Below are 25,707 nucleotides of genomic sequence, written 5' to 3' on the forward strand. Positions count from 1 at the left end.
ATCCAAAGTGACTTACAGTGCACTTATTACAGGGACGATCCCCCTGGAGTTAACCTGGAGTTAAGTGCCTTGCTCAAGGACTCAATGGTGATGGCTGTGGGGTTTGAACCAGCAACTTTCTGATTACCAGTTATGTGCTTTAGCCCACTACGCCACCACCACTCCGCAAAATATAGTTTGCTAATATTAAATCTGTGGAGTGGTTAAAAAATTTGTTTTAATGACTTCAACCTAAGTGTATGTAAACTAATGACTTCAAATATATATATATATATAAAAAGAGGCTTCATTTACAGTTGCAATCGAAATTATTCATCCCCCCCAAGACAGTAAGGATTTACAAAGGTAAGCTTTTCTGATGACCCAGAATTTTTTAACTTTACATCTATATCAGTTGAGTGACACATTCAAAGCCATAGTGTGAATATATAACCTAATATTTCTAAATAGCAGGATTTTTTAAAAATACAGCCATGTCATAATTATTCAACCCCTATTGCATGTAGCTGTTTCTTAAATATGTAAGGCTACAAAGTAATTGTTTTAAAACAAAATGAAGTCATCAATCTGCAATGGCACTTAAGTTTTAAAATGTAAGTTTAGTGTTGTAAGCAGGTAGGTAAGTTGGGGGAGAGGGCATGCAACAAATATAACACTAAACCAGTAGTATGCAGAAATGATAACAACTGCTATACTTTAGCCAGAAAATCAAGAAATGTAATATTGCCCATGTTTATTGAATGGGTGCTAGAATATTCCTTTAAAGCAATGAACATTGTGAGGCAGGTTTATGCAAAGCATACAAATGGTAACAGAAGTCTTGTAAACAGTAACAGCCTGCCAGATTTACGGTCTTATGACAACTTTTTGCTAATTTATTTTATACAATTTATATTTTCATAAAATACACTATAGCCTTTAAAATGGTAAAAAAGGCACGATACAATTTAAATGGTACGCAAGGTAAAAAGGAAAATAAAATAAATATGGAATTCATATTTTATGACATGCATCCATATGCAAGCAGCCTACTCGTTAGACTGACATTTATGAGATTAAAAAAAATCCATTTCACATTTAGTGTCAAAACAAAGCTCTAAACAATTCTACATTGGATCTTAAAGCTCTGCTTTGTTTTTGTTTTTTTACCTTTATACTTGAACTACAAAATCTTAAAGGGATAGTTCATCCAGAAATGAAAAATCTGCCACCATTCACTTTCATTGCATCTTTTTTTACCATGCAAAGAAAGTAAATGCTGACTGAGGCTAACATTTTGCTTAACATCTCCTTTTGTGTTTCATAAAAGATACAAAGTCTTCGTGATAGAAATTAAATTTTTGGGTGTGAACTATCCCTTTAAGTTTCTAACATGAGAACTTTTTGTATTCCTAACGTTGCCGGTTGTACTTTGCTGACATCATCTCCTGTCATTTCTGAGTCAAAGGCCTTGGAGATGGATATTTATATTGGCACAAGAGAAAAGGTTTGGTAATTTTCAACAGAAAGCAATTGAGGGAAAGTAATACAAAATACATTGTTTACTGTCAACCAGGAAAGGCCTACAAATCTAGAGCACCAGGTACAAATGAGGGTAGAGATGCCACTTTATGTACATTCTATAGGTTTAGTAGCACCTTTACAAGCACAAGACGCCCCAACATTAGAAGAGGCGACAGTAAAGTTAAAGCTTCATAGGGAGGCGAGAGTTCAAAGTAATATAGTCGATTTAGTATTCAGCTGTCCATGTAAGCAAAGCAATGAGAGCCTGAGTCTATCTTTAACTGCTCTCGGGAAATTAAGATGGTTTGGTGTGGTGGAGTACAAGAGAGAGCGCGGGTGACCACGGACTCTCCTGGACGAAGAGAGGGCACGTGACGATCAGGTGTTCTGTTGCTGACTGCGCTACTTCCTGCAAGGGGCCATGGAGGATGTCAGGTTCTCAACGTTCACTGGGCTCTGCCTCCAGAGACTCCTCATCCAGTCGTTGCTCTGCCTCTTCTTCTAGGAATCTCTTTCCTTCCACTAGCTTCATCCTGTCACGGATGCTCTCAGCAGAGGAGGCCATGTCGCCTGGGCTGCCGAAGAACTGCTCACTCCTGCACCAGGGCAATTGGGGATAGAGGGAAATGATTAAAAAAAAAAGGGATTTTCATCTCATTGATTGCAGAATTACTGGTCTACATGACAATACAGCAAACCAATTTTAAAGGAACAAAACATAAAACTGTGTGTAGTTTGTAGTCTGTTTTTAGCAATTTCAATTAAAGGTGAAGTGAACCAGCCCAACATAGGCTCAACCACATTGGGGTGGGTCTAATTGTTTGACCAATAGAAGACAGGGGGGTGTTTTGGGAAAGCGTTTTGAAGAGTCATTATTTTTGAAATTCTGTTTTGTGACACTAGTGGTGCAGAAATTACACACGCCACCTATAAAAATAAACACTACCAATCAAAAGTCTGGACACATCCTTTTTCACAGCTCTTACCCATCAGGGAAAATGACTGGCACAGTGAGTCTGTCCAGCAGAGCTTTTCCCACAGTCTCTACCTCTTCATATGCCTCCACATCCACCATCAGCTCAGCTAAATCAGGGCTCTCTCTCAGAATCTGAGGAAAAAAACACAAAAGCCAGAGAAAAACAGAAAGTTACAACCTTAGAGTTCTTGTTCAGTGTAGAGCCAGGCAGTGTATTACAGTTACTGAGCACAGACACATCATAAAGCATATAATGACATGACTGAGACTACTTTAACTAAAACCTTAGAATGTAATTGTGAATTTATTCATATTAATAATGAATAATGAACATGTTCGTAAATGTAAATGTAAGCAATTTATTTATTTCTATTTGCTAAAAATATACTTGTATAATTATGTCTCTAACATTAACTTGATTAAATGCATAATAAAAACAAGCCATTGATTTAGTGGCTTTTTCTCCTAGGTTCAGTTCACATTTACATGGCAACATTTCAAAACGGACCAAAATTGTATTAATAAAGTCACATTGTGCAAACTGTCCCCTCATTGGTCAGAATGTTTGTCCACTGTTTTAGCTCATAGATCAATATACAGTATGAAAATCTGAATGCAGGCGCATTCAGAGGATGGATACGAGTTGTAAAATGGTTTTCTGGCTGTCCTGATTTTGCTGACCACATCGCAAAGACAGCCCGATTGTGCAGATTTACATTGTACAACATTAGGAAGATCAGACCTTTCCTAACTGAGCACTCCACACAACTCCTTGTCCAAACTCTTGTTAAATCAAGACTGGACTACTGCAATGCTCTTCTGACAAGACTTCCTGCATGTGCATTCAAACCTCTGCAAATGATTCAAAACGTGGCAGCGCATTTGGTCATCAACGAGCCCAAGACTCTTCATTGCACTGGCTGCTGCATCAAGAATTATTGAATAACACCTTTATTAGATATAATTGCATGTTTATTTTTAGTCACCAAAAAGGTTTTCACTATTTAACAGAAGGTAAATCCACATTTTGGTTCTCAATTACAGTGACATGCTGATCCAGATTTATTCTAAAAAAAATTCCACCAGCTAAACTCATGGTTACCACAGGGATATTGGTTTGTTCGTTGGTCCACTGGGTCGGATTGCATTCTACCCACGATCAGACTTATTGTTTTGGTGCAGATCTGAGTGCGATTGCAGTGTTCATGTATGCCTAAACGAACTAAGGGAGAAAACGCATCAGCTTCCGAAACAAATGTTCCAAATGAGCCAGATGTGAAAACACCCTTAGTGTTGCAAACAAGCAAACCACAATTATTTATGGGTTTATTATAAATATGCCATGCTGACTTTTGGGTTTATTACAGCATACAGCAGAAACAAGATTTTAAAAAGGAATTAGATCACCCAAAAATGTAAAATCTGTCATTTCTCCTTCTGTGTTGTTTAGAAGACAGAAATCATTTAGGTTTGGAATTACATACATTTTTGGGTGAACTTTTCTTTTAAATTTGATATGATTTTGATTTTGCAAAATTGTCCACACCTTGTCAGCAGCAGAGTGGAAGGCGCTGGCCATCTCCAGTCTGTGCTGCCTCTCATCAGATGTGACTGTGAACTGCTTCCACACACGGCTGAGTCTGGGCAGTGTCTCCCCCGAGGAGCGGGTGGTACAGCGCAGAGACTGGCACAGCACTACAGTGGCCTGCAGCAGCTGCCTGCCGTAATCATAGGTGCTCTGAAAGCATAAGAGAAAACTGCTGCAGTCAAAAGATAACACATGGGGTTTACTACAAAATCGAAAATGAAAATGACAATTGATGAGAGAAGCTTGTTTACATTGGCTCACACTTTTTTTGCATGGCAGCAAAACAAGACAAGTTCTTACATGAACATGCAAGCCAGCGTGAACAAGCTTCTCATGCACTCTTATGAACATGCACATTTTCAGTGAATAATGACTTAAATTTAGAGTTGCTTCTTAAAGCTGCACTACGTAACTTTGTGCTCACTAACGACACCTGTGGTTGAAATTTAAAATTGCAAGCAATTTGCAGAATACTGATTGTTTATGTACTTAATCAATAATGGCAATTTGTTCATTTTTAACCAAACAATCTTACATAGTGCAGCTTTAACAAAACATATCATTTGCCTTCAGAAGAGTGATTAAATAATAACAATTTTAATTTTTAGGGTAAACCATCCCGTTAACCCTTAAATGCATGGTCATTTTACCAAACACTTTTACATATTCTGGTCTTTAGAGACCAGGCAGGTATATCTATCAAAAATGGATCTACAAATGCCCAGATAGTGAAACATTTTCTAAATATTTTCAAGACAATTAGGAAATAATAGAATAAAATATATAATTTGATGTTTTATTTTTCATATATCAAAGAGAAAAAGCAACAAATCAGGACAAATCTAGAACAGAATGCATTACTTTCACACTGAAATTTCATGAGATGCAACTGGCTGTCAAACACATATTGAGCTACACATAACATAAGATACACATAAGCTAAACATAAGTATTTTCTCAGGGACTTATTGAGTTTAAATAGATGCACAACTTACATAATTTCATCAAAAAGCAATGTTACATGTAAATCAAGTCAATCACTGAAACAACAGCGCCACCTTGAGTTTCCCAAACACTCCTCCCACTGGTTGGGCCAAACAGATAGTCCCACCCTGAACTCAAGCCATTGATTTAGCTAATACAGCAATGTTGAAAGTGTCAAGACCCAAAGTTTTTACACTTTTAGGAAGTCAACCAATGAAAAGCTTCCTTATAGCCATCTCAGCACATTAAATTGGGATCAGAGAAAGTGTTTACATTTTTTTTTTTAAAAACATCACACAAAGTACATATTCAGAAATTCAGAAGCTGAGTTTCAAATACCTGTGCAACATCCACAAACTTCTTGTGTTTCTCCAGCAGCACTTTGGTTTCCTGTGAATCATCACCCAGTCGGATATGGGTCTTCAACAGAGCGTCTAGCAGCTCCCCTAACCACTCCACTGCCTGTGAAGATATGGAAATTCAACTGGAACAGCCCCTCAGGAACTACAGACCCACTTACAAAAACTTTCTCTATTTGAATTTTAGACACTGACCTGTGAAGCGTCCTCCTCACACTTGAAGAGCTGAACCATCTGCAGCATCTTCAGCCTTCTCACATCAACCATGTCCTCACACCTTTAAAAAAAAAAAAAAAAAAAAAAAAAACACCAGCCAACATCAGACGCTGTTCTCGGTCATTTGTTACAACAGAAGCAGGGTTAGGCAAAATTCGGAATTTGCAAATTGGGTCCCTTTCAATTCATGAGTACGCCCCCACAGGACAAAATGTCTACCACATTTTCAGATAACTTTTGAAAATAAATATTGACATAAAGAATGGGGGAAATTAGAGCATGCTGGGAAATGGGAAAAGTTTTCTTCCACCATGGTCCATTAAATGAAAGTTAATTTGTTAATATAATGCCATACAGTATATATAAATATACATTTCTATAAATTCCATTTCAAACATTGAATATTAATATCATCTAATGCTCCTGGAAATACCCCATATGTTTAAAAAAAATGAAATGTATTATTTAAAAATAAAACGTACACTTACAGCAGTCATATACATTTCTTCTAATATATTTCGTTTTAATTCTACTTTAAATTTAAATACTGTATCCTATTTGCTACCTCAATTCAAATTCAAGAACTGAAATTTAAAAGGCATTTTCAATTCAATTGTAATTGTTGTTCTATTGATGGTTTTATTAAAATATCAAAACCTCTGTTTGCGGAGCTGCATGTCCTCCATGACGCTGTGAATGTGGTCGACATTGTCTTTGTTCTCTATGGCTACATCCTTCCCATATGACCAGGACGTCTGGGTAGACATTTGGTCAAGCAGCACTTGGCCTTTTTCTCTCAAGCTTTGCAAGGCACCCTCTGGAAAAAAAAAAAGTAAGAGGAGCAGGAATTATTTTTAGTTTATAGAAAAAGCCTTTCTTCTTGGCCAGAATATGATGCAATTCGGACCAAACTTTAAAACTGCAAGTTAAAAGTCTGGCTACGCAAGACTAATGCATAAGCATCAAAAGTTCCGGTTAAATAAATGTTTTGTTTTTAAGTTACATGAATAAGGCACAGTATGGGTGTATGAATAGGAGAACAGGTCTTCCTAACCTACGCTCTTGAGTTTCTCCTCAAGATGTTTTAGTGTTTGCTGGATTGCAGCTCCATCTGCAGGTGCGACGTCTGCACAGAGCAAGCCCAAAAGCCCATCCAACTGCTGAGACAACTGAAACAAGAACATGCACAGTGGCATTAGAGAAACCAATTTCTGCATTCATATTCAAACTAATGACTACTACAAGATTGATTAAATAATCTACAATCCCTTTTAAATTGTATGTAGGACAAAACATAATCTCCACAACTTTGTAATATTTTTGGTGCTGATTGTGGGGGGAAATCTGTTGAATTATGTTGAATGGATTTAACCCTCCTATTGTCTTTAAGATGCACTCCTCATTAAAAAGTTGAACTCCTAAAGACATAAATTGTAATTTTGCAATATACAGAACTGTGCAAAATTTTAGGCACTTGTGAAAAACTTTCAAAGTGAGGATTTCTTAAAAAAAAATAATGACATAAATAGTTTTCATTAATCAATTAACGTCATACAAAGTCCAGTAAACAGAAAAAGAGCTAAATCAATATTTGGTGTGAACACTTTTGCCTTCAAAACAGCACTAATTCTCCTACTTACACCTGGACACAGTTTTTCTTGGTTGTTGGCAGATAGGATGTTCCAAGCTTCTTGGAGAATTTGCCACAGTTCTTTTATTTATTTAGGCTGTCTCAATCACTTCTGTCTCTTCATGTAATCCCAGACTGACCGATGTTCAGTGGGGGGCTCTGTGAGGGTCATGCCATCTGTTGCAGGGCTCCCTGTTCTTTTATTCTATTCTATTCTATTCGCAAAAGGAATGTTTGGGAGTATAAAATCTATATTTCTTATTGACACACTAAAGTAGCAGATATAAATAACCATCTTAAGACAAATGTTTTTGTGAAACATCTTATGTGCCTAAGACTTTGCACAGTACTGTATGTAGTAAATCTACTACATATATTGCATGACCACTCATATTAAAATGAAGACTCCAGTCATTTCAGTAACCTTATGAAAGCTGTTTTTTTTCTACATGGACTACAATTCATGATTGAATTTCTTGAATTTTGCCTCTAAATACAGTATTATTAATATAAAAATACAATGCATTCAGTTTAATGCATTGCTTTTCCCTCTTAATTTATAAAAAAAACAAGATGTCATATATTTACACTATGTAATATAGTTCTTTTATGATGCAGATCAATAAAAATATGTTTTATTGAACAAAAACACCTGTACTAATGCTAATTATTCATTTTAAGGGTATTAAATATGTTTAATAATCTCAGAAGTTAATATGTTGAGCTAATTGTACTCTTAACATTTAATATAGCCATAATAATAGAAGCAGCAGCCTTTATTTTTGTCACACATTATACATACAATTTTCACATATCCCAGCTAAGCTGATTAATAATAATCATCATCAACTTTGTCTTTTAAAAAGTGGTCTGGGTTCCACAAAAACAAACAGTGTGAATGCAAAATGGACTAAGACTCCGTAACGGGTCAAGTGGACCAAAAAGAGATCTGAGCCCATTTTCAAGGTCGTAGTGTGAATGCAAAGAGAACTGGGTCCTTTTTCACTCGGTTCACTTTTTGGTCCACTTAAAGGGATCGGAGTTTGGTTCTTTTAAAGAGGACCCAAGTGTGAAAACACCCTAAATGATGCTGCATCCAAGCCGCTAAGTGTCAGTGTAAATCCAAGATGACACAAAGACATCTTTAAGAAACTGCACCCTTATTACTGCTTTTGGAAAAGGTCATGAGGCATCAGTGTATTACTCCCTGCTAATTCAGAGTCTGGGGGTCGGAGCTTTAACTTCTTTCAAGAGATTATAGGTGAAAGATTTAAACTTGGTATTGTAGGAGGGAGTGTGGGCTAGGAATCTAAAAAACGTCAAGTCTATATCTAGAGATGCAAGGGTGCACCTTATGTAATTCAAGATTTTACATAGATTCTATTGGTCCCCCTCTAGATTGTATTGGCTTGGTCTTAAAGACACACCCACCTGCTGGCAATGCCAATCAGAAGATGGAGACACAACCCATGTTTTTTGGTGGTGTGTTAAGATCCAAGAATTTTGGTGGACAGGTTCAGAGTTTTGTGTGACGTATTGGGCACTCAAATTTCATTTTGTCCCAGACTCTGGTTTTAAACACATAAAAAATTGGGTCCTGACCAGTGTTATGATCGGCAGACCGATTGTTTTAAGGGGATGGAAGTCGGCTGAAGCGCCCTCATTTCGGGAGTGGTCCACGGAGATGGGGAGGGTGTCGGCTTTCGAGGAGGTATCATGTAGAAGGCTGGGGATCTGGGATTCATTTAATGGGAAATGGGGCAGCTATTTGGTGTTTTTGGGGGGCTCTCAGGGAGGAGCAGTGGAGAGAGAAGCATAGTTCTAAATGTGTGTGATATATATATATATATATAAATAAATTGTCTTTTTTTGTGTGTATACTTATATGTGACCACAGGGATGTTTGTTGAAATCCTAGCAATTCACACACACACACACACACACACACACACACAAAAAACATGTCTATACATCAGTACCTTCAGTACACATCTTTCCAATTTAATTATCTTTTCTTTTTTTTTTTTCAAACAAATCTACAAAACATATCATCATCACCCAAACTTAAACCTATATACACTCACAACTCCATTGTACTTTAATTCTGTGGGTGCACATTCCACAAATGTCCATTTATATCATATGATCATACAGAAGCTTACGTCTTGGGCGGTCATGTGGAACTCGTGGGCAGATTGCAGGACGTTCTGTCTGAACTCTAATTGGCTGGCCTGTCGGTAGCAGACGTCACTGAGCTGCTGCTGAAGACCCTTGAGCTCCATCAGGTCCTCTTCATCTCCTGCGCTCAGCAGTGCTGCGATCTGCTGATTCAGCTCTACGTAAACAGCAAACCACTCCTGCAGCAAACAGCATGAAATTGCTGTTAATGCACATTCCTTCCAGTGAAAGTGAATGGTGACTACAGCTGTTCCCGGGCCCCATCCACTTTCATTGTACTGAAACAGAAACTTGGGTGTGCATTCAAGTACAATACAAAAAACCCTGGCAACCACCCACAAAACCTTAGAATCATGTCAGCAACTTTTGCAAAGGGCACCACTCTCTTCAAGAAAATCTAAAAATCTAGTTAAATGACCCCAAAATCCCCATTTACTTCATGTTAAAATAACTGGTAACTGGATAGTCTATCATCCACTTTCAAGAGAAGCTGCCACTGAAGCAACCTGTTAGTCACTTTGCACAGTGACTAACACAAAAGCACTTATACATAACCTGCAGTTTGAACCATGTCTATATTTGGATCAATTCCTGACTCCTGATTCAACGTGACAGAGGTCACTGAGCAGCAAAGCATCAAACCATTGAGTCACAGACACCCACTAGGGTTAAGAATCGAGAACAGTGATTATTCAAAACCAGTTACATAAAAAAATTTAATAATAAATAAAATCATTTTCAAGTTGTACTCTTCGGTTAATAATTTCTATACAACTGCATTCTTACACCAATGTGGACAGAACACTTTATTAATATCTGAATCTACAGCGGCACAGCAAAGAAAAAAGTGTGAAACAGTACCATAAATAGCTCTTCTTCAAATCTTTCAATTGTGCATGTAGACAAAGATACATTTAAAAGGGTTTTGCTGTTACAATTATTTATATATATATATATATATATATATATATATATATATATATATATATATATATATATATATATATATATTTTTTTTTTTTTTTTTTTTAAATAAAGCTGATGTGTGTAATTTTTTCTATGTTGTAATTCTTGCTGGTATTTCAGCTTCATATGCAGTCAACTATAAGGAAGTCATTTACAGGCTGATTTCACCAAAAAGTGTAACACTGTGGTGCTATCAGAACATTCCTGTGTTTGTTTGAATGACCTTCCAAACCCAACAGTGACTCAACCAATGGTGTGAGTTTAGGGCATTGCTGTCTCTTTGTATAACCACTGGAAGATGGTTATGGGGAGGAATCTTCTGAAATACACTGCCTGCCCAAAAAGTCGCTGTTTGGATTTAAATAAACAGATACTTAAGAGCCTATGATTGGATCATTATTGCAGTGAATAATATGTTTCAGCTGGCAACAATTCTTTTAACCCTAACTGATGCGGTGTGTAGCTTCTCATTTCTTAAACAACCATGTCGGAAGACGTATCCTGAGGTCGTGGAAAAGATGTTACTGTGTTTCAGAAGAGGTAAATTATTGGCCTCCATCAAGCAAAGAAAACAACTAAGGAGATTGCTGAAATCACTGGAACTGGGTTAAGAACTGTCCAACCCATTATTAAAACCTGGAAGGATAGTGGTGAACCCTCAGCTTCGTGGAAGAAATGTGGTTGGAACGAAATTGTGATTGATCGTGATCGGAGATCATTAAAACACTTGGTGAAGTCACATCGTAAAAAAAAATCATTTTTTTAAAAGCATTTCCACATGCACAATGCAACGAGAACTTACAGGATTGGGACTAAACAGCTGTGTGGCCACAAAAAAAGCCATTTGTTAGTGAGGCTAATCGGAAAAAAACAAGATCAATTTGCTAGGGAGAATAAAGATTGGATTGTGGAGCAATGGAAAAAGGTCATGTGGTCTGATGAGTCCAAATTTACCCTATTTCAAAGCGATGGGCGCATCAGCGTAAGAAGGGAAGCGCATGAAGTGATGCACCCGTCATGCATAGTCCCCACTGTACAAGCCTCTGGAGGCAGTGTTATGATTTGGGGTTGCTTCATTTGGTCAGGTCTAGGCTAAGCAACGTTATGTAGCAATAAAATGAAGTCAGCTGACTACCTGAATGTACTGAATGACCAGGTTATCCCATCAAAGGATATTTTCTTCCCTGACGGCACGGACATATTCCAGGACGACAATGCCAAGATTCATCGGGCTCAAATTGTGAAAGAGTGGTTCAGGGAGCATGAGGAATCATTTTCACACATGAATTGGCCACCACAGAGTCCTGACCTTAACCCTATTGAAAGTCTTTGGGATGTGCTGGAGAAGACTTTACGGAGTGGTTTGACTCCCATCATCAATACAAGATCTCAGCCAAAAATTAATGCAACTCAGGATGGAAATAAACGTAGAGATGTTGCAAAAGGTTGTTGAAACAATGCTATGATGAACGCGCCCCATAATCAAAGCTAAGGCGTTCCAATGAAATATTAGAGTATGCAACTTATTTTTTGTCCAGGCAGCATGTTTAAACACAGTGATTATTTTTGCAATTTCGTTTGGTGATGCTAGTGGCACAGAAATTACACACTTCAGCATTAAAGTACCATTTAAATACAGTACGTTACCAACAGAGTGTAAAAAAGGTATATAGTTTGCTTTTTCAAAGGTACTAATAGTAAATGGAATCATTGAGGAACCTGAATCATAAAGGGGAATCAGAACAAGAATGGTTAATGCTACACTATGTAACTTTTGGCCCTCTAGCGGTTAAAAAATAAAACTGCATGCATCTTGCGGAAGGACATTGTTTTGGTCGTGCTTCGGCTCTGCTCCTCTGCGCGGATGAATGTGGTTAGAGGCACCGGTGTACACATGAATACAGGACATCTTATTAGAGCGAATGGACAAATAAATAATGAAAAAAAGGAAAAACCGGATATCTGAAAACATGTCATCTGAGCAGATAAGTGCCATATCTTATGCTGTTGTTTTGAATTATTGGAAACACTGATGTTTTGAAATAAATGACGTTACAAAAGTTAGGCAACGTTCGTTAACATTAGACACAATGATTGCTAGAATGATAAGGTCAAACATTTTGCAGGATATTCTGGCCAAATAGACCATGGTAGTAACTAATTTATAGATTGTCATTGTTACCAACCAGTGGTCAACATAATTTCAAGACTCACATGCCCTTGGCAAGCCTTGGACTAAAGAATTTATTTATATAAATTATTGCCATTATAAAGAAAAATACACACGTGTGCTAGCAAGTGAAAAGTTCTGCACTGATTACAGTATAATTATTGCATTTCACTACACACACACACACACATGCAAAATCCATCCCGACAGCTTTAAAATATTTTATAATATAATTATTATAGGTTTAAGTGTATTTGGGTAAAGTAAATACATGGTTTGGAAGATGGATTTTTGTTGCACTCTCTCATTAATAACATTTTGTTTATAAAATAAATAAATAAATAAAATAAAAAAAGGTACATAGTGTAGCTTTCAATTCCTTACGAATTACTGTCCTAAATGAAACAACCAATACAACACCTTCCCTCTATCAAAACATCATATTATAACAATTATACCCCTATAAATCAGAAAGGCTGTTTGTTATCTATCTGAGCCACAAACCACACTGAAGAAATAAAGAGGAAGTAACTACTTCAGACAAGCCCAGCGCACACCACAAACCACTCGTGAAACACAGTCAAAACGCTGACCATCAAGAAAACAGAGTGTGTGCACGAGTCTGTGGGTGAAAAATAAACACCTCTTACAGTAACTACCACATCTGATAAATATTATCAATACTGTAAGTATGAAAAAGCTATGATTCATGACATACCTACTAAAATCTGAAATAAAAAGTTGAGATAATAAGAGGCATAAATACTGCAGAAGAGCAGCATGATTCCTTCCTGTAAAATACACCAATACTGCCACCTATTGGCAGGATATAAACTGCACCATGTGGTCTTCAGCCTATCCTGTGATCTGACAAATCAACGACCCCTTTACAGACAAAGCAGCAAAAATCAGCCCATTTTTTAGGGATGGTACTACACCCCAAAATGCGAGTTCAGTCATTTACTCACCCTTATGTTGTTCCAAACCTGTATGACTTTCTTTCTTCCGTGGAACACAAAAGGAGATGTTAGGCAGAATGTTAGTCTCAGTCACCATTCACTTTCATTGTATGAAAAAGATGCAATGAAAGAGAAAGGTGACTGAGGCTAACATTAAGCCCAACATCTCCATTCCCATGGATGAACAAAAAAAAAAAATCATACAGATTTGGTACAACATGAGGTTGACTAAATGACAGAATTTTCATTTTTGAGTGAACTATCCCTTCAAGAGTTCTCTGAAGTGGGATTTTGTGTCTGGCTTGTGTGTTTCCAGTGGGATGTATAAACTCAAGGTAGAAGAAATGACAGCTATACTTACACTGTGCTGACTCTCAATCTCCTCGTGTTTCTGTTGTAGCGCCTGAGATGCACGGATCGAGTCTCCAATCCCCCACTGTGTGCGGAGCTGCTCTGTGCCAGGACCCTCCAGCCAATTTACAACCTGCTCAAACAAAACACACACAGACAAAGAAACCTTTAATTACTGACACGCAACCACATTGGACCGGAAGACACATAACAGACTCAAAAATGATCAAATCATGAGGAATGGAGAAAAAATATAATTAACTAATGACAGGAATGGGTCAAAGGGAGCTCAAATTAAGCACTTACTTAATTAGATATTTACTTGTGCACAGCAAAAGTAGGTTGCAATGAACATTCGGTCATTGTTTACTCGCACGTTCCAAACCCTTATGCTGTTCTTTTCTTTCAGAGAAGGAACTCTGAAAATGTTTCACGCAGCTCTTTGCAATACAATGACCACAGTGACTACAGCTGTCGAGCTCCAACAGAACAAAATAAACACCATAAAAGTAGTCCAAATTACTTTTGATGAAAGCCATCAAAGTAGCTGCACAAGCTCTGATAACAACAACCCTTATTCGCGATTGGCCAGACTCACCGATGACAATGGTAATGTGTGTTTTATGGGCTGAGTTTGCAAAGGCATACTACACATACTACTATTACTACTTCTATGTCAATCTATGGCAGAAATAGTAAGAGTAGTGTGGTAGTACTAGTATGCCATTACCAAGGAGTTTATTCTGACACTTTCTGTTCCACTAAACTCTCACAAATCTGTGTTCGTACGACAGCACATCATGTTTATATCACGTTATAGTATGTTTATCATAGTAATATCATGTTTATTAATAAAAAACAATTCAAAATGAACACAAATACTGATTATTTTATTGGTATTAAAAAAATATAGGCTTTGATTGGACTTTCTTCTTGTACACACAGCAGGCACTGTATTATAAGCAGCATAAACTTTTCAAATGAATAATTTTTCTTGTTATTATATGTAAAATTCAAACCTCTGTCTATCTGAATTCAACTTCGTCTGCAATAAAAAAAGCAAATATCGCGCAATAATCCGTGACTGATGTAGGTTCAGCACAAGACAGGAAGTGCAAAGTGTCAGGCTTGACGGCTTTCTTTTCAAATCCTCCTCCGACTGAAACTGACAAATCTCATCGATCAAGTTGAACACACCTAATGACAACTTAAATGTCGATCTGTTCCTCACAAACACTTATCATGCAGACAAACGCAAAAGCCATAAGGACTGCTTCAGTGATCATCATGTGAAAAACTATTAGTCTGAATATGCCAGCTGTGAGTGGGAATTACAACTGATTCAGCAGATAAATTAATTTCTCCTTGGTTGTTCGATGAACTAGGACAGCAATTGAAATGTCCAACAGAGCAGCAGCTGCAGAACTTGATTTGTGAAGAAACAGTCATTAATTTGTCTAATGCTGAGGTGACTGAATTCTTTTTTTTTTTTTAAAGAATCATTGCTTAGCTTGCAAGGCTTCCCAATTTAAACAGCTTTAGGCAATATGGCTTATAAATGGCTCCACCACCCCAACGATTCTGTAATATTTTTCTCAGTAGTAGTAGGCCAGACACCTTTTCCAATACTCAGAAACGATGTGAACCTATCAATATCCAAATGTCAATTCATTTTTTTTTTTTTTATGGCGCTTTTCACAACACACATTGTTTCAAAGCAGCTTTACAGAATATTACGCTGTGATGTCTTAAAGTCCTTGTTGAGCAGTTTCATTGAAAAATATCATTGAAAATCATGCTTTAAAAATTATTTGTCCTTAGGCCCCCAGTGAGTATGCCATCATCACCATGGAAACAGACATTTTATGTTGGCTGACAGTGATACACACCCTGAAATACTACAATCACCTCACATGACCTGAAAATTACAATTGTTGATTCCGGTTATCTATCAAAATGAAAGAAAACTGGTGACATTTCAATATTCCCAAGCTGAAGTTCAAAAGCTTGATGATCCACCAGCATGAGTGTGAAAATGTCGCACAATATGAGATTGCTAACTCAGTTTCAGCATTTACTCCTAAGTAGGGGTGGGTATCACCAGAGACTGTTTAAAGAGGATAAAACAGACCATTCGTAGAAAAAACAAAAAAAACAAATGGGAGAAATTATAAAGCGTATGTGGGAATGGAAGTGTCGCCTTTCAGTTAAAATAAGAAAATAAGTAGGGGATAATATACAGTAAACCGGTTATCAAATAATAAACACTATCACACTGAAGGGGTTCATTTTACGATAACAACCAGATGGCTGTACATTTTCCTGCTTGTTAAAATGAAAATGACTGCTCATTATCTAGCTTATTACAAGACTACTTGCCAAATAAATAAATAAATGGGCATGAAACATTAATTTACAATGAAATTCTGTAATTATGTGAGAAGATAGAAATTGCTGAACAGCTGATTTGCACCTCTGGTTTGCGTCAGAGATTTAATAGTGTTACTTAGTAAATAATAACCGTCTGACTGCTCATTATCATCTCATTACAAGACTATGTGCCAAATAAATAAATAAATTGACATGAAACATTCATTCGAGTTGAAATAATTTTAGTGGCTTACTTGTAGAAATCGCACACTGATCCGAGAAGTAGGAAAGATAACTCGCAATACCCGGATGACCGTTCTGATATGTCTTAATCCCCGGATGTGCGGTTGTTACTCAGACATATCAGACCACTAGATGTCACCATTGACCAATCCGAATAGAGTATTCCTAAAAGCCGTGTAATAAGCAAAATTTATTGCACTATTGTGTTCAGATTTTATTTCACTTTATGAACATTATTGAAATGTAATCTTAACAAAGCTGCCAAGATGCACGCCAATACGTCACGATTAAATACATCGCAATGCATGACAATATCATACCTGGATCACAAATGAAACACCAAACATGCAAAAGAGACCCGTGGTATTTCAATCTCTTGTGCAGTTTGTTTAACTGTTGTTTAGTACCTTATCTAGAATATAGCCATCATTTCTTCTACTTTGAGTCTATACATCCCACTGGTTGGACCACACTGAGAAATGCCGCTTTAAGAGTTGTGCTTTTTAGACGAATTTGTTCTTCATTAATCAAACTGTATGATATGAATTAACATGATATGAATGCAGACATAAACAAATTAACAACAAAAGAGTTTGGGAAGTTGTTTTTTAATAATAGTTGGCAATTTACTGCGTTATGAGTGATAGCAACATCAATTGATAATACAATTGAAGATATGACAAACTTAAGCAGAGTTGAACTTTATGAAAATGAGCAGTGATGCAATGCGGCCAAATATTATTGCGGGTGCAAACACTGGAGCTCATGTGATTCATCCCCTGATACAGCTGGATACTGCAGTAGAGTAGGAACGCCTACTAGACACCAACAGCAAAGAAACTCTGTGACCTCCAGCATTTTAAATCTCTATATGTGTGAATGCACCTTAAGCTGAGACCAGTGATTTTCTATGGTAATCAGATTCTTGGTGGAAATTCTGTGGGAGTGTGTCCTAAGCCTTCCAAGAAGCACCATTTACAAGAGAAAATTATAACGTGACACAAATCCTGTCTGTGGAAGCCACCAACCCCCTTTGTAAGACTAAAATGTTCTATGGTGTGAAGAAGATACAGTACAAAACCAAAAACTGCTGCATTGGCAGACAAAGACTGCTGTTTCACCAGAGTATAAAGCCCAGTCACATTCCAAGTTGACGGTTCTGGCTAAGATGCTTTCTCTCTGAAACCTCTGTGATATTTATACAAAGTAAAAACAATTCACAAATGAAATTCGAACACCCTCACATACCACACCATCTGTTGGTCTGTAAAAGGCAGGGTTCCCAAACCTTTTGACCAATTAATTCACAATATGTTTCCATAACTTTTCCAGTCGTTCCATTTATAAACACTGGATAAGGATTTTTATAAAATATTTTTCATAGAGATTGCACGCACAAAGAGCAATTTTAAGCCAATTAAATATTTTAGAGCAGAGCATAACTAGATAAAAGTACAGTCATATTAAGTTTTCCATTGCTTTTAAAGATTTTATTTATTTTCATGACTTTTCCAGGCATGGAAACCACAACTGTAAAATATTTTTCCACGGCCATGGGAATGCTGGAAAGATGACTGAGAAAGAGATATATCTCAAATATATTTGGCAAAACTCCTTAAAAAGCTACATGATAAAGCATAACACGGTTCAGTTTTCTTGGGTCAAACAAATAGAAAACAGAAAAGCCTCACAGCTGAGAAGCACCAGAGGCAACATAAGAACTCAAATGGCAAGACAAACATCAGTTGACAGTTCTTATAAAACACAATCCGACCATCTGTTTCTCTACATGTCTGGAGACAATAAAATTAACTTTCACTGCCTGGGTAGAAATTACAGTCTACAGCAGAGGTACTCAGCCAAGAGGACTACATTTATGCCACCATATATGTGTTGCATGGTATACCAGTGCCAATATTTTGAGGTACCCAAGCTTCATAAAACTAGCAGTTTTATTATTTCATTGTTGATTGATTTAGGACAGAGGTGTATAGAAACAATATATAAAGTTTGTTGCTAAATATTTAGATACATACAAATATACATCGATGAGCCAAAACATTATGACCACCTGCCTAATATGCTGTTGGTCCTCCACGTGCCGCCAAAACAGCGCTGACCCGCCGAGGCATGGACTCTACAAGACCACTGAAGGTGTCTTGTGGTATCTGATACCAAGACATCAGCAGCAGATCCTTTAAACACTGTAAGTTGCAAGGTGGAGCCACCGTGGATTGGACTTGTTGGTCCAGCACATCCCACAGATGCTCAATCGGATTGAGATATGGGGAATTTGGAGGCCAGGGCAAAACCTTGAACTCTTCATTATGTTCCTTAAACCATTCCCGAACAATGCGTGCAGTGTGCAGGGCGCATTATCCTGCTGAAAGAGGCCACAGCCATCAGGGAATACCAATGCTATGAAAGGGTGTACCTGGTCTGCAACGATGTTTAGGCAGGTGACACATGTCAAATTGACGTCCACATGATGTCCCAGGGTTTCCCAGCAGAACATCACACTTCCCCCACCAGCTTGTCGTCTTCCCACATTGACGATGTGGTAAACGATGCACATGTACACGGCCGTCCACCTGATGTAAAAGAAAATGGGACTTATCGGACCACGTGACCTTCCACTGCATTGTATGCGCTTTCGACGGTGGACAGGGGTCATCATGGGCACTCTGGGTCTGTGGCTTCACAGCCAATACGCAGCAGGGAGCGATGCATTTTGTGTTGTGACACATTCCTCCTGTAACCATCATTAACATTTTCTGTGACTTGTGCCGCAGTAGACCTTCTGTTGGGTTTGGATCAATGAGCCAACACCCTGTTGCCGGTTTGTGGTTTGTCCCTCCTTAGACCACTGTCGGTAGGTACTCACCACTGCTGACCGAGAGCACCCCACAAGCCTTGCCATTTCGGAGATGCTCTGATCCAGTGGTCTGGCCATAACAATTTAGCCCTTGTCAAAGTCACTCAGGTCTTTACTTCTGCCCATTTCTCCTATATTTAACACACTGACTATGAGAACTGCATCAATCATGGCCTCCTACTAATCCCCATCCCTGAGTTGGCAACATAACTCTACTCTCCATCAATAGCTGGTGTGTGGTGAGCGCACTGGCACACTATGGCTCCCATCGCAATATCCAGGTGGATGCTGCACACTGGTGGTGGTTGAGGAGAGTACCCCTATACTATGTAACGCCTAGCGCCTAGAAAAGGGCTATATAAACGTAATTAATTATTATTAACTGATTGTTCGCTTAACATTTAATCTACCCAGACCTTGAAATGTGGTCTTGTTAGGAGATGATCAATGTTATTCACTTCACCTGTGAGTGTCATAATGTTTTGGCTCATCGGTGTTTACTGTAAGTAGTTTGAAAGTGTAGACAGACAGATTCGATTGCAATGTAGCTCTTCAGCAGGAATTCTGCTGCAGAACCAGACTGTTGCGCTCTATTGTATTTATCCCTTTGGGGAAAAAGGCTATGATTAGAAACTGTTCCCAATCCTAATAATTACCAAACTTAATAATTTAAAAAAGGATATGACAGCATATTAAATTCTTGTGGGATCTTCTTGAGAAGAACAACTTTCCTTCCTTAAATCCCATCCCAATGACTTACCTGCATGACCTTAGTCTGGATTTCCTCTAGCTGGGAGCGTTTGCTGCGCTGTCTGCAAACTTCTTGATACTTGGTGTACTGCTCCCTAAGAGAGTCCAGGAGCTTCATCACCTGAGGCTGAGCCAGCAGCTCATCATCCATAGGTGACCAGGCCGTACCACCACCACCTCCTCCACCCTCAGAACCATTGAACCTCCTCTGCTGGAGCTCTGACAATAATTCATGTCCTGTTAGACAGCAACAACAAAAAAAAGAGAATGGTGAGAAATCACCAAGTATTAAAGGGATAAATCACCCTAAAATGAAAATTCTGTCATTATTTACTCAACCTCATGTTGTTCCATACACGTATGTCTTTCTTTTTTACGTGGAACACAAAAGGAGATGTTAGGCAGAATGCCCATACAATAAGAGTGAATGGTGACAGAGATTTCAGCCACTAATCTTCTAACATCTGTGTTCCACAGAATAAAGACAGTTATATGGGGTTTGGAATCACATAACTCTGATCACTGAGGTTGTTAATCGATAGTACTAAAATCGATAGAACTATACTAATTGAAGCTGTGTAAAGATTCTCCTTTTGTCTTTCAAGGACAAAAACAACAGCATGCAATTTTGGAATGAATTGGCAAGAGGCTCTTCCATAGGGCACACGCTCTCTAAACTGATAGAGCTAATCTATAGCATGGTGCAAGAGACATACTGATCAGGGCATATCCAAGAGCTGTGAAATCACTTTAGAGTGTTAAACACCACCAAAGCCAAGTTTTTAGCTCTACCCCACTAATAAAATGGCATGGATTGACAGGCCAGCTGGGAAAACAACTTCACTGTTGACATCACACCCTGGCAGTTGAAATTCCCCCACCAAATTTGCTTTGCCTTTAGTCGGTCAAGTTGACCCAAAATATTCAAAAACAGCTTAAGGCAGTACCACAGTTTTGCAATTTCTTAGCAGAAGAACCTACATGCTATGAACACAGAGCATACATTGGCACTCACCAGTTTGAAGAACTGTTTCAGGATCAAATGAAGGCAGAATGTTGCTCTCTGTAGACCTGTGGGTGTTATAATGTGTTAATGACCACAAAACCATTTTCCATATAAGCCAAAAAGTCCTACAATGAGACAAACACAATGGTTTGTCCTACAACAAAAGACAAGCAGTAAGCACAACGTGCTATAGTCACAAGACTAGCTTTATATTAGAATAAATATACAAAGTCTGTTTAACCAAGCCTTGTTACCTATGTTTTTTGAAAATTTGCAAAAAGTAATATCATTTTTTTTTTTAACAGTATTAAAATGTTCAATTGTTTCAGCGGCCTGAAATTGCAATATTGGTTCAACAAATAATGTAAGTTTAGCGAAAGACCTGTAAGGAAACAATAATACTTTTTTGCCATTCCATCTGGTTCCATAAAAATACAAAGTGACTATTTGCACTAGGTGTTAATAGCACCTGCTGCACAGGGTGGCTATTTGCACTCCAATAATCTGGTAGAAACATTTAAGACAGAAATTAAAGACAAACTCAAGTGTTGCTGCAGTGGCATGGGATGTAACAGCGGTGTGGATGTGCTTTTTTGTGCAAACGACCAAGGTTCGATTCCGCCCCCCCAAATCCCGTTTCCTGTCTCCACTTTTAATATTTCCTTTAATACTACTTACACATAAAAAAAAATATAAAGGTTGATTTTCTTGCAGTGATTTGGTAATGAAGAAGGTTGGGGATTTGAGAGAATGGTATGATCTGGGTAAAATTGACCACGGTTTTACTATAGTAATATTGTAGTAACCATGTAACAATTTTTGGCAGAAGCCATAGTTTTAATGCAATTAACTATGGTGTTACTACAGTAATATAGTAACCATGTTAAAGTTTGTGGTTACTATGATTTTATTACAAAATACCATGGTGATACTATGGTTACTGTAGCAAAACCATGGTTCTTTTTTGCAAGGGTTAGGTTTAGGGGTTGGTGTAATGTGTCTATGGGACTCTAAATAAACATAATAAACACACTACAGTGATGCCCTATACTCTATGTTCGTATTTATTAGAGGTGTAAATAGTATCTGCCACTACTTGCACCAAGCAAGTAACACTATTTGCACTTAGTGCAAAGAAGATACTTTTGGTTGCTATTTACACTTGCCTCCACCATAAACATAAAAATGGTTGAGCCAATGTTGTTATGTCTGTCCAAGTTGGGCCTCACAACAGATTACAATTCAATTTGGTGCTGCAAGTGGAACAGAAATTACACACTTCACCTTTATGAACAGGAACGTAATGTCTTCTTCATAATGCCTGTAATTTTACTTAAGAATTATATCAGATCCATTGGAGCCAGTACATAAAGACGCAGGGATAATTATTAGGCAACCACAGCAACACTGCACACTGTTGTGAAAAATCATTGAACGAATTCATCATTGAACGAATAATAAAATAAATAAATAAAAAACAACCGTGATGTTTCGTTCTCTTCTAAAACGTTTGATTTTTTATCTCTAATATCATGTTTTATGTGTATAAATTATATGTGAATATTCCCAACACTCTGTATGGGACACTGATATTTCTGAAATATCTCAAATATGTGTCTTTATTAAAACTAAAAATGGATGGAAAGACACGTCTTATTGGCGAAATTAAATAACAGGTACACTGAGTGTATTTTTCATCATATTTATTTTAAATTATATCCACATTATATCAACAACAGCGCATGAATGTGAACCCCGCAATATCTGCCTTTAACCTCGAAGGTGTCTGATCCAGTACGAGAAGTGAGAATTGTCCGACTTGACAGCTCTTACGTATTTCACTCCTCCCCTGACTGCAGCCGTCTACTCTTGTCTACTTTCAAGGCGAGGCGTTTGGCATCTCAAACAAGCCTATTATTAAACCACAAAGGCTGCTATTTAAGTATGTATGTACTCTGTTTGTGCCTCACGCTACAAAGTGAATTTGTGCTCTGTTCGCTGTCATCTGCTTCAAACAGAGCGCTCAGTGCACAAGACGTTGTTCCCTGTATGAGCCAAGGAGGATTAAAAGGTACGTGCAGCTGGCATCGCACAACACCTTCTCCAAACATTCACATTCAAGGTGCGCCGCTCATGCAAACTATACATTTATGTCTTTAAATCGCAGCTTTTGCTGTAAAATAATCTCACTAGGACATAATGTGATTTGAATTTGTGCATTGAATGTTTACGTTATGACATTCGTACATCAGATGTTATCGGTTTTTGGTATCGGAGCATTTTTACGAGTACCAGTTCATGAGAGTGGTATCGGACCCAATACCGATACCAATATCGGTACCGTGACATCCCTACTTCTAGCTAAATAATCACAAACAGTGACGTAGTCTGGAGCCAGAATCTTCTAACAATAGTGAACCTACAAGAAATCCATTTATCTGAGAGAATAGTGTTCCATGAATTAATATTTTTCTTCATACTGTGCATACTTCATAGCTAATGGAAAGTGGTGGCTCCTGAAATGGCAGCTATTATTAGCCTGGAGATAATGAGCCTTAAAATACCTGTCCTTGTCTGCCTGGCTTCCTTTCTCATTTTCATTGATGACAGTAAGTTCATCCAGCAGAGATCTGGATTCCTTAGTGAATTTTTCAAAGACCTAAATAGAGCACCAATGAGAAAAACATCTGCAGTTATAAACGGCATACTGTTAAAACGGACCATTAGAGCTGGGAAATATAGTTAACATATAAATTCTTTATATTTTTCAGCCTTTTTACAAGATCTCAATATATATGCATTTGATCTACGACTTAATCTACGTTTAATACATGACAAAGGCCATGACTTCTGTGAACATTTTTGGGTGATGACACAAACGTTAAATGAGTTTTGAATCAGTTCATTGACAGCAAGAATTGATTCACAGAAATTAATTAAATTGACTATCAGTCAAATCTGCTAGTTTAAGTTTAAATCAGAGACAATATTAAAACACATCTGACTTGAAGCACCACAAAACTATTCTAATGATGCCAAAATTCACACCGTGGCTTCATATCGGCATCAAGATCATTACAAATATATTGTGAATATTTTATATATTGCCCAGCCCTGTCTTGATTGTGGCCAACCAATGAAGAGTGATATGTGAGATTTATTTGAACACTAGAAGATTGGTTCTCACCAATCTTTTGTTGACCCAGTCCAAGTGATCATAAACCAGACTCCCGCCGAACTCATCCGTCAGCTGGCATGGCTCGATGTAACGTGTAAGCTTATTGGCAGACACCAGAATCACCTGAAACAGAGGAAATGAACTCTCAGGTCTCACTGAGGACTAGAGATGGGCCACGATGGTCGACTATCTGACTAGTCTATTAGTGAGGTTTGTTTATTTGTTATTTTCTTAATGCCATGTCAGCTTCTATGTCTATTTTCATGGTGAACTATTAGTGTGGTCAGCCAGATTTTTCCTTATAATTTTTGATATTTTTAGTGGTGGTGGAAACTGAAATTAGCCTAATTATAAGACTATTATAAAAGTTTAGATGACTATTCATTAGGTTGCCTGAACAACCAACCAATCAAATAATCGTAAGAAAATAAAGACTAATAAGCTTAAGCCCAAAGTATACTTCTGTTTTGATGCAAACTTTTAGCGTCTGCATGCAGTTGAACGCGAGTCTGTGAAAATATACTTCAACTGACTGTGTGCACAGACACAGGCGGTTGGAGCATTCACGCTACGATTGCAATGAGATACTGGACTACAGTATTTCTCCTTAGGAGTTTAGACACATAAAGATGTCTTTATATTTCTTCCGACTCTTGTTATACAAATGCAGGTATCTCCTGACCGTCTCACAGATGCGCTCTTAACGTGCACATCCACCTTTAGTTCCAAATACGTCTCCTATTGTTTCCCGGCAATCCTTTAGCACTTTGTCACTGCAATGGTTCAAATGTAAGTGTTACCATCTTGTGGACCCACTCATTAGTGCAAATAATTCCAGGTGCATGTGCTTTCTGCGCATTTAAAGATGCACGGTCAGAAAATTCTGGCTGTGCGTTCAGTGCTCGAGCACTTTGCTGATGACGAAATTTGCGTCATGTATCCTGTACACAGACGTTCAACGTTCGCGTCTGACCGAAGTATACTTTGGGCTTTGGGGCTACATTTTGAAAACATGTAGTTCCACTTTGGGCTGCCAAATTTTTAACTGAACTATTTACATGATGTGTCGATTAATTAATAGAATTAAATCACAATTAATTACATATCAATATTTACTGAGAAATGCCCCCAAATAAAAGATCATTTAGCTTATAGCAACTTTAAAGAATGATAATTATAATAATATATAACACATATTAATGCAAATAAATTACATCATAATCATGCATAAGACAAATAAAGTATTTTGACAATGTAAAAAGTGGCTTTAAAAGTCAAAATATTATTAGTTTTATTTCCATTGAACATAACCCTATTGTTGGCCTGATTCCATCTGCGCTACTTTGAAATGTTGGTCTGCGTCCTCATGCATCAGACAGATGTTTTTGGTGTCTCTCACATCTCA

The 25,707-nt window shown here is 37.7% G+C and overlaps 1 protein-coding gene across 4 annotated transcripts in view; it reads right to left on the bottom strand.

Annotated features, from left to right (window-relative positions):
* Positions 1 to 718: 718 nt before the first annotated feature.
* The window catches only part of sestd1 (SEC14 and spectrin domains 1), a 51,537-nt gene continuing 26,548 nt past the window's right edge, over positions 719 to 25,707 (bottom strand). For all 4 annotated transcript variants that reach the window (XM_051709115.1, XM_051709116.1, XM_051709117.1 and 1 more), the window contains 13 exons: positions 24,312 to 24,425; positions 23,689 to 23,783; positions 21,134 to 21,189; positions 20,129 to 20,355; positions 13,891 to 14,013; positions 9,419 to 9,613; positions 6,681 to 6,795; positions 6,284 to 6,443; positions 5,606 to 5,687; positions 5,391 to 5,513; positions 4,026 to 4,217; positions 2,490 to 2,611; positions 719 to 2,099 (listed from right to left, as the gene is read on the bottom strand). In XM_051709115.1, the coding sequence (XP_051565075.1) occupies positions 1,943 to 2,099; positions 2,490 to 2,611; positions 4,026 to 4,217; positions 5,391 to 5,513; positions 5,606 to 5,687; positions 6,284 to 6,443; positions 6,681 to 6,795; positions 9,419 to 9,613; positions 13,891 to 14,013; positions 20,129 to 20,355; positions 21,134 to 21,189; positions 23,689 to 23,783; positions 24,312 to 24,425 (1,761 nt within the window). In that variant the 3' untranslated portion in view covers positions 719 to 1,942. The remainder of the gene's footprint in view (positions 2,100 to 2,489; positions 2,612 to 4,025; positions 4,218 to 5,390; positions 5,514 to 5,605; positions 5,688 to 6,283; positions 6,444 to 6,680; positions 6,796 to 9,418; positions 9,614 to 13,890; positions 14,014 to 20,128; positions 20,356 to 21,133; positions 21,190 to 23,688; positions 23,784 to 24,311; positions 24,426 to 25,707) is intronic.

This window comes from Myxocyprinus asiaticus, chromosome 10 (assembly GCF_019703515.2).
Source record: "Myxocyprinus asiaticus isolate MX2 ecotype Aquarium Trade chromosome 10, UBuf_Myxa_2, whole genome shotgun sequence".
Classification (NCBI taxonomy): Eukaryota; Metazoa; Chordata; class Actinopteri; order Cypriniformes; family Catostomidae; genus Myxocyprinus; species Myxocyprinus asiaticus.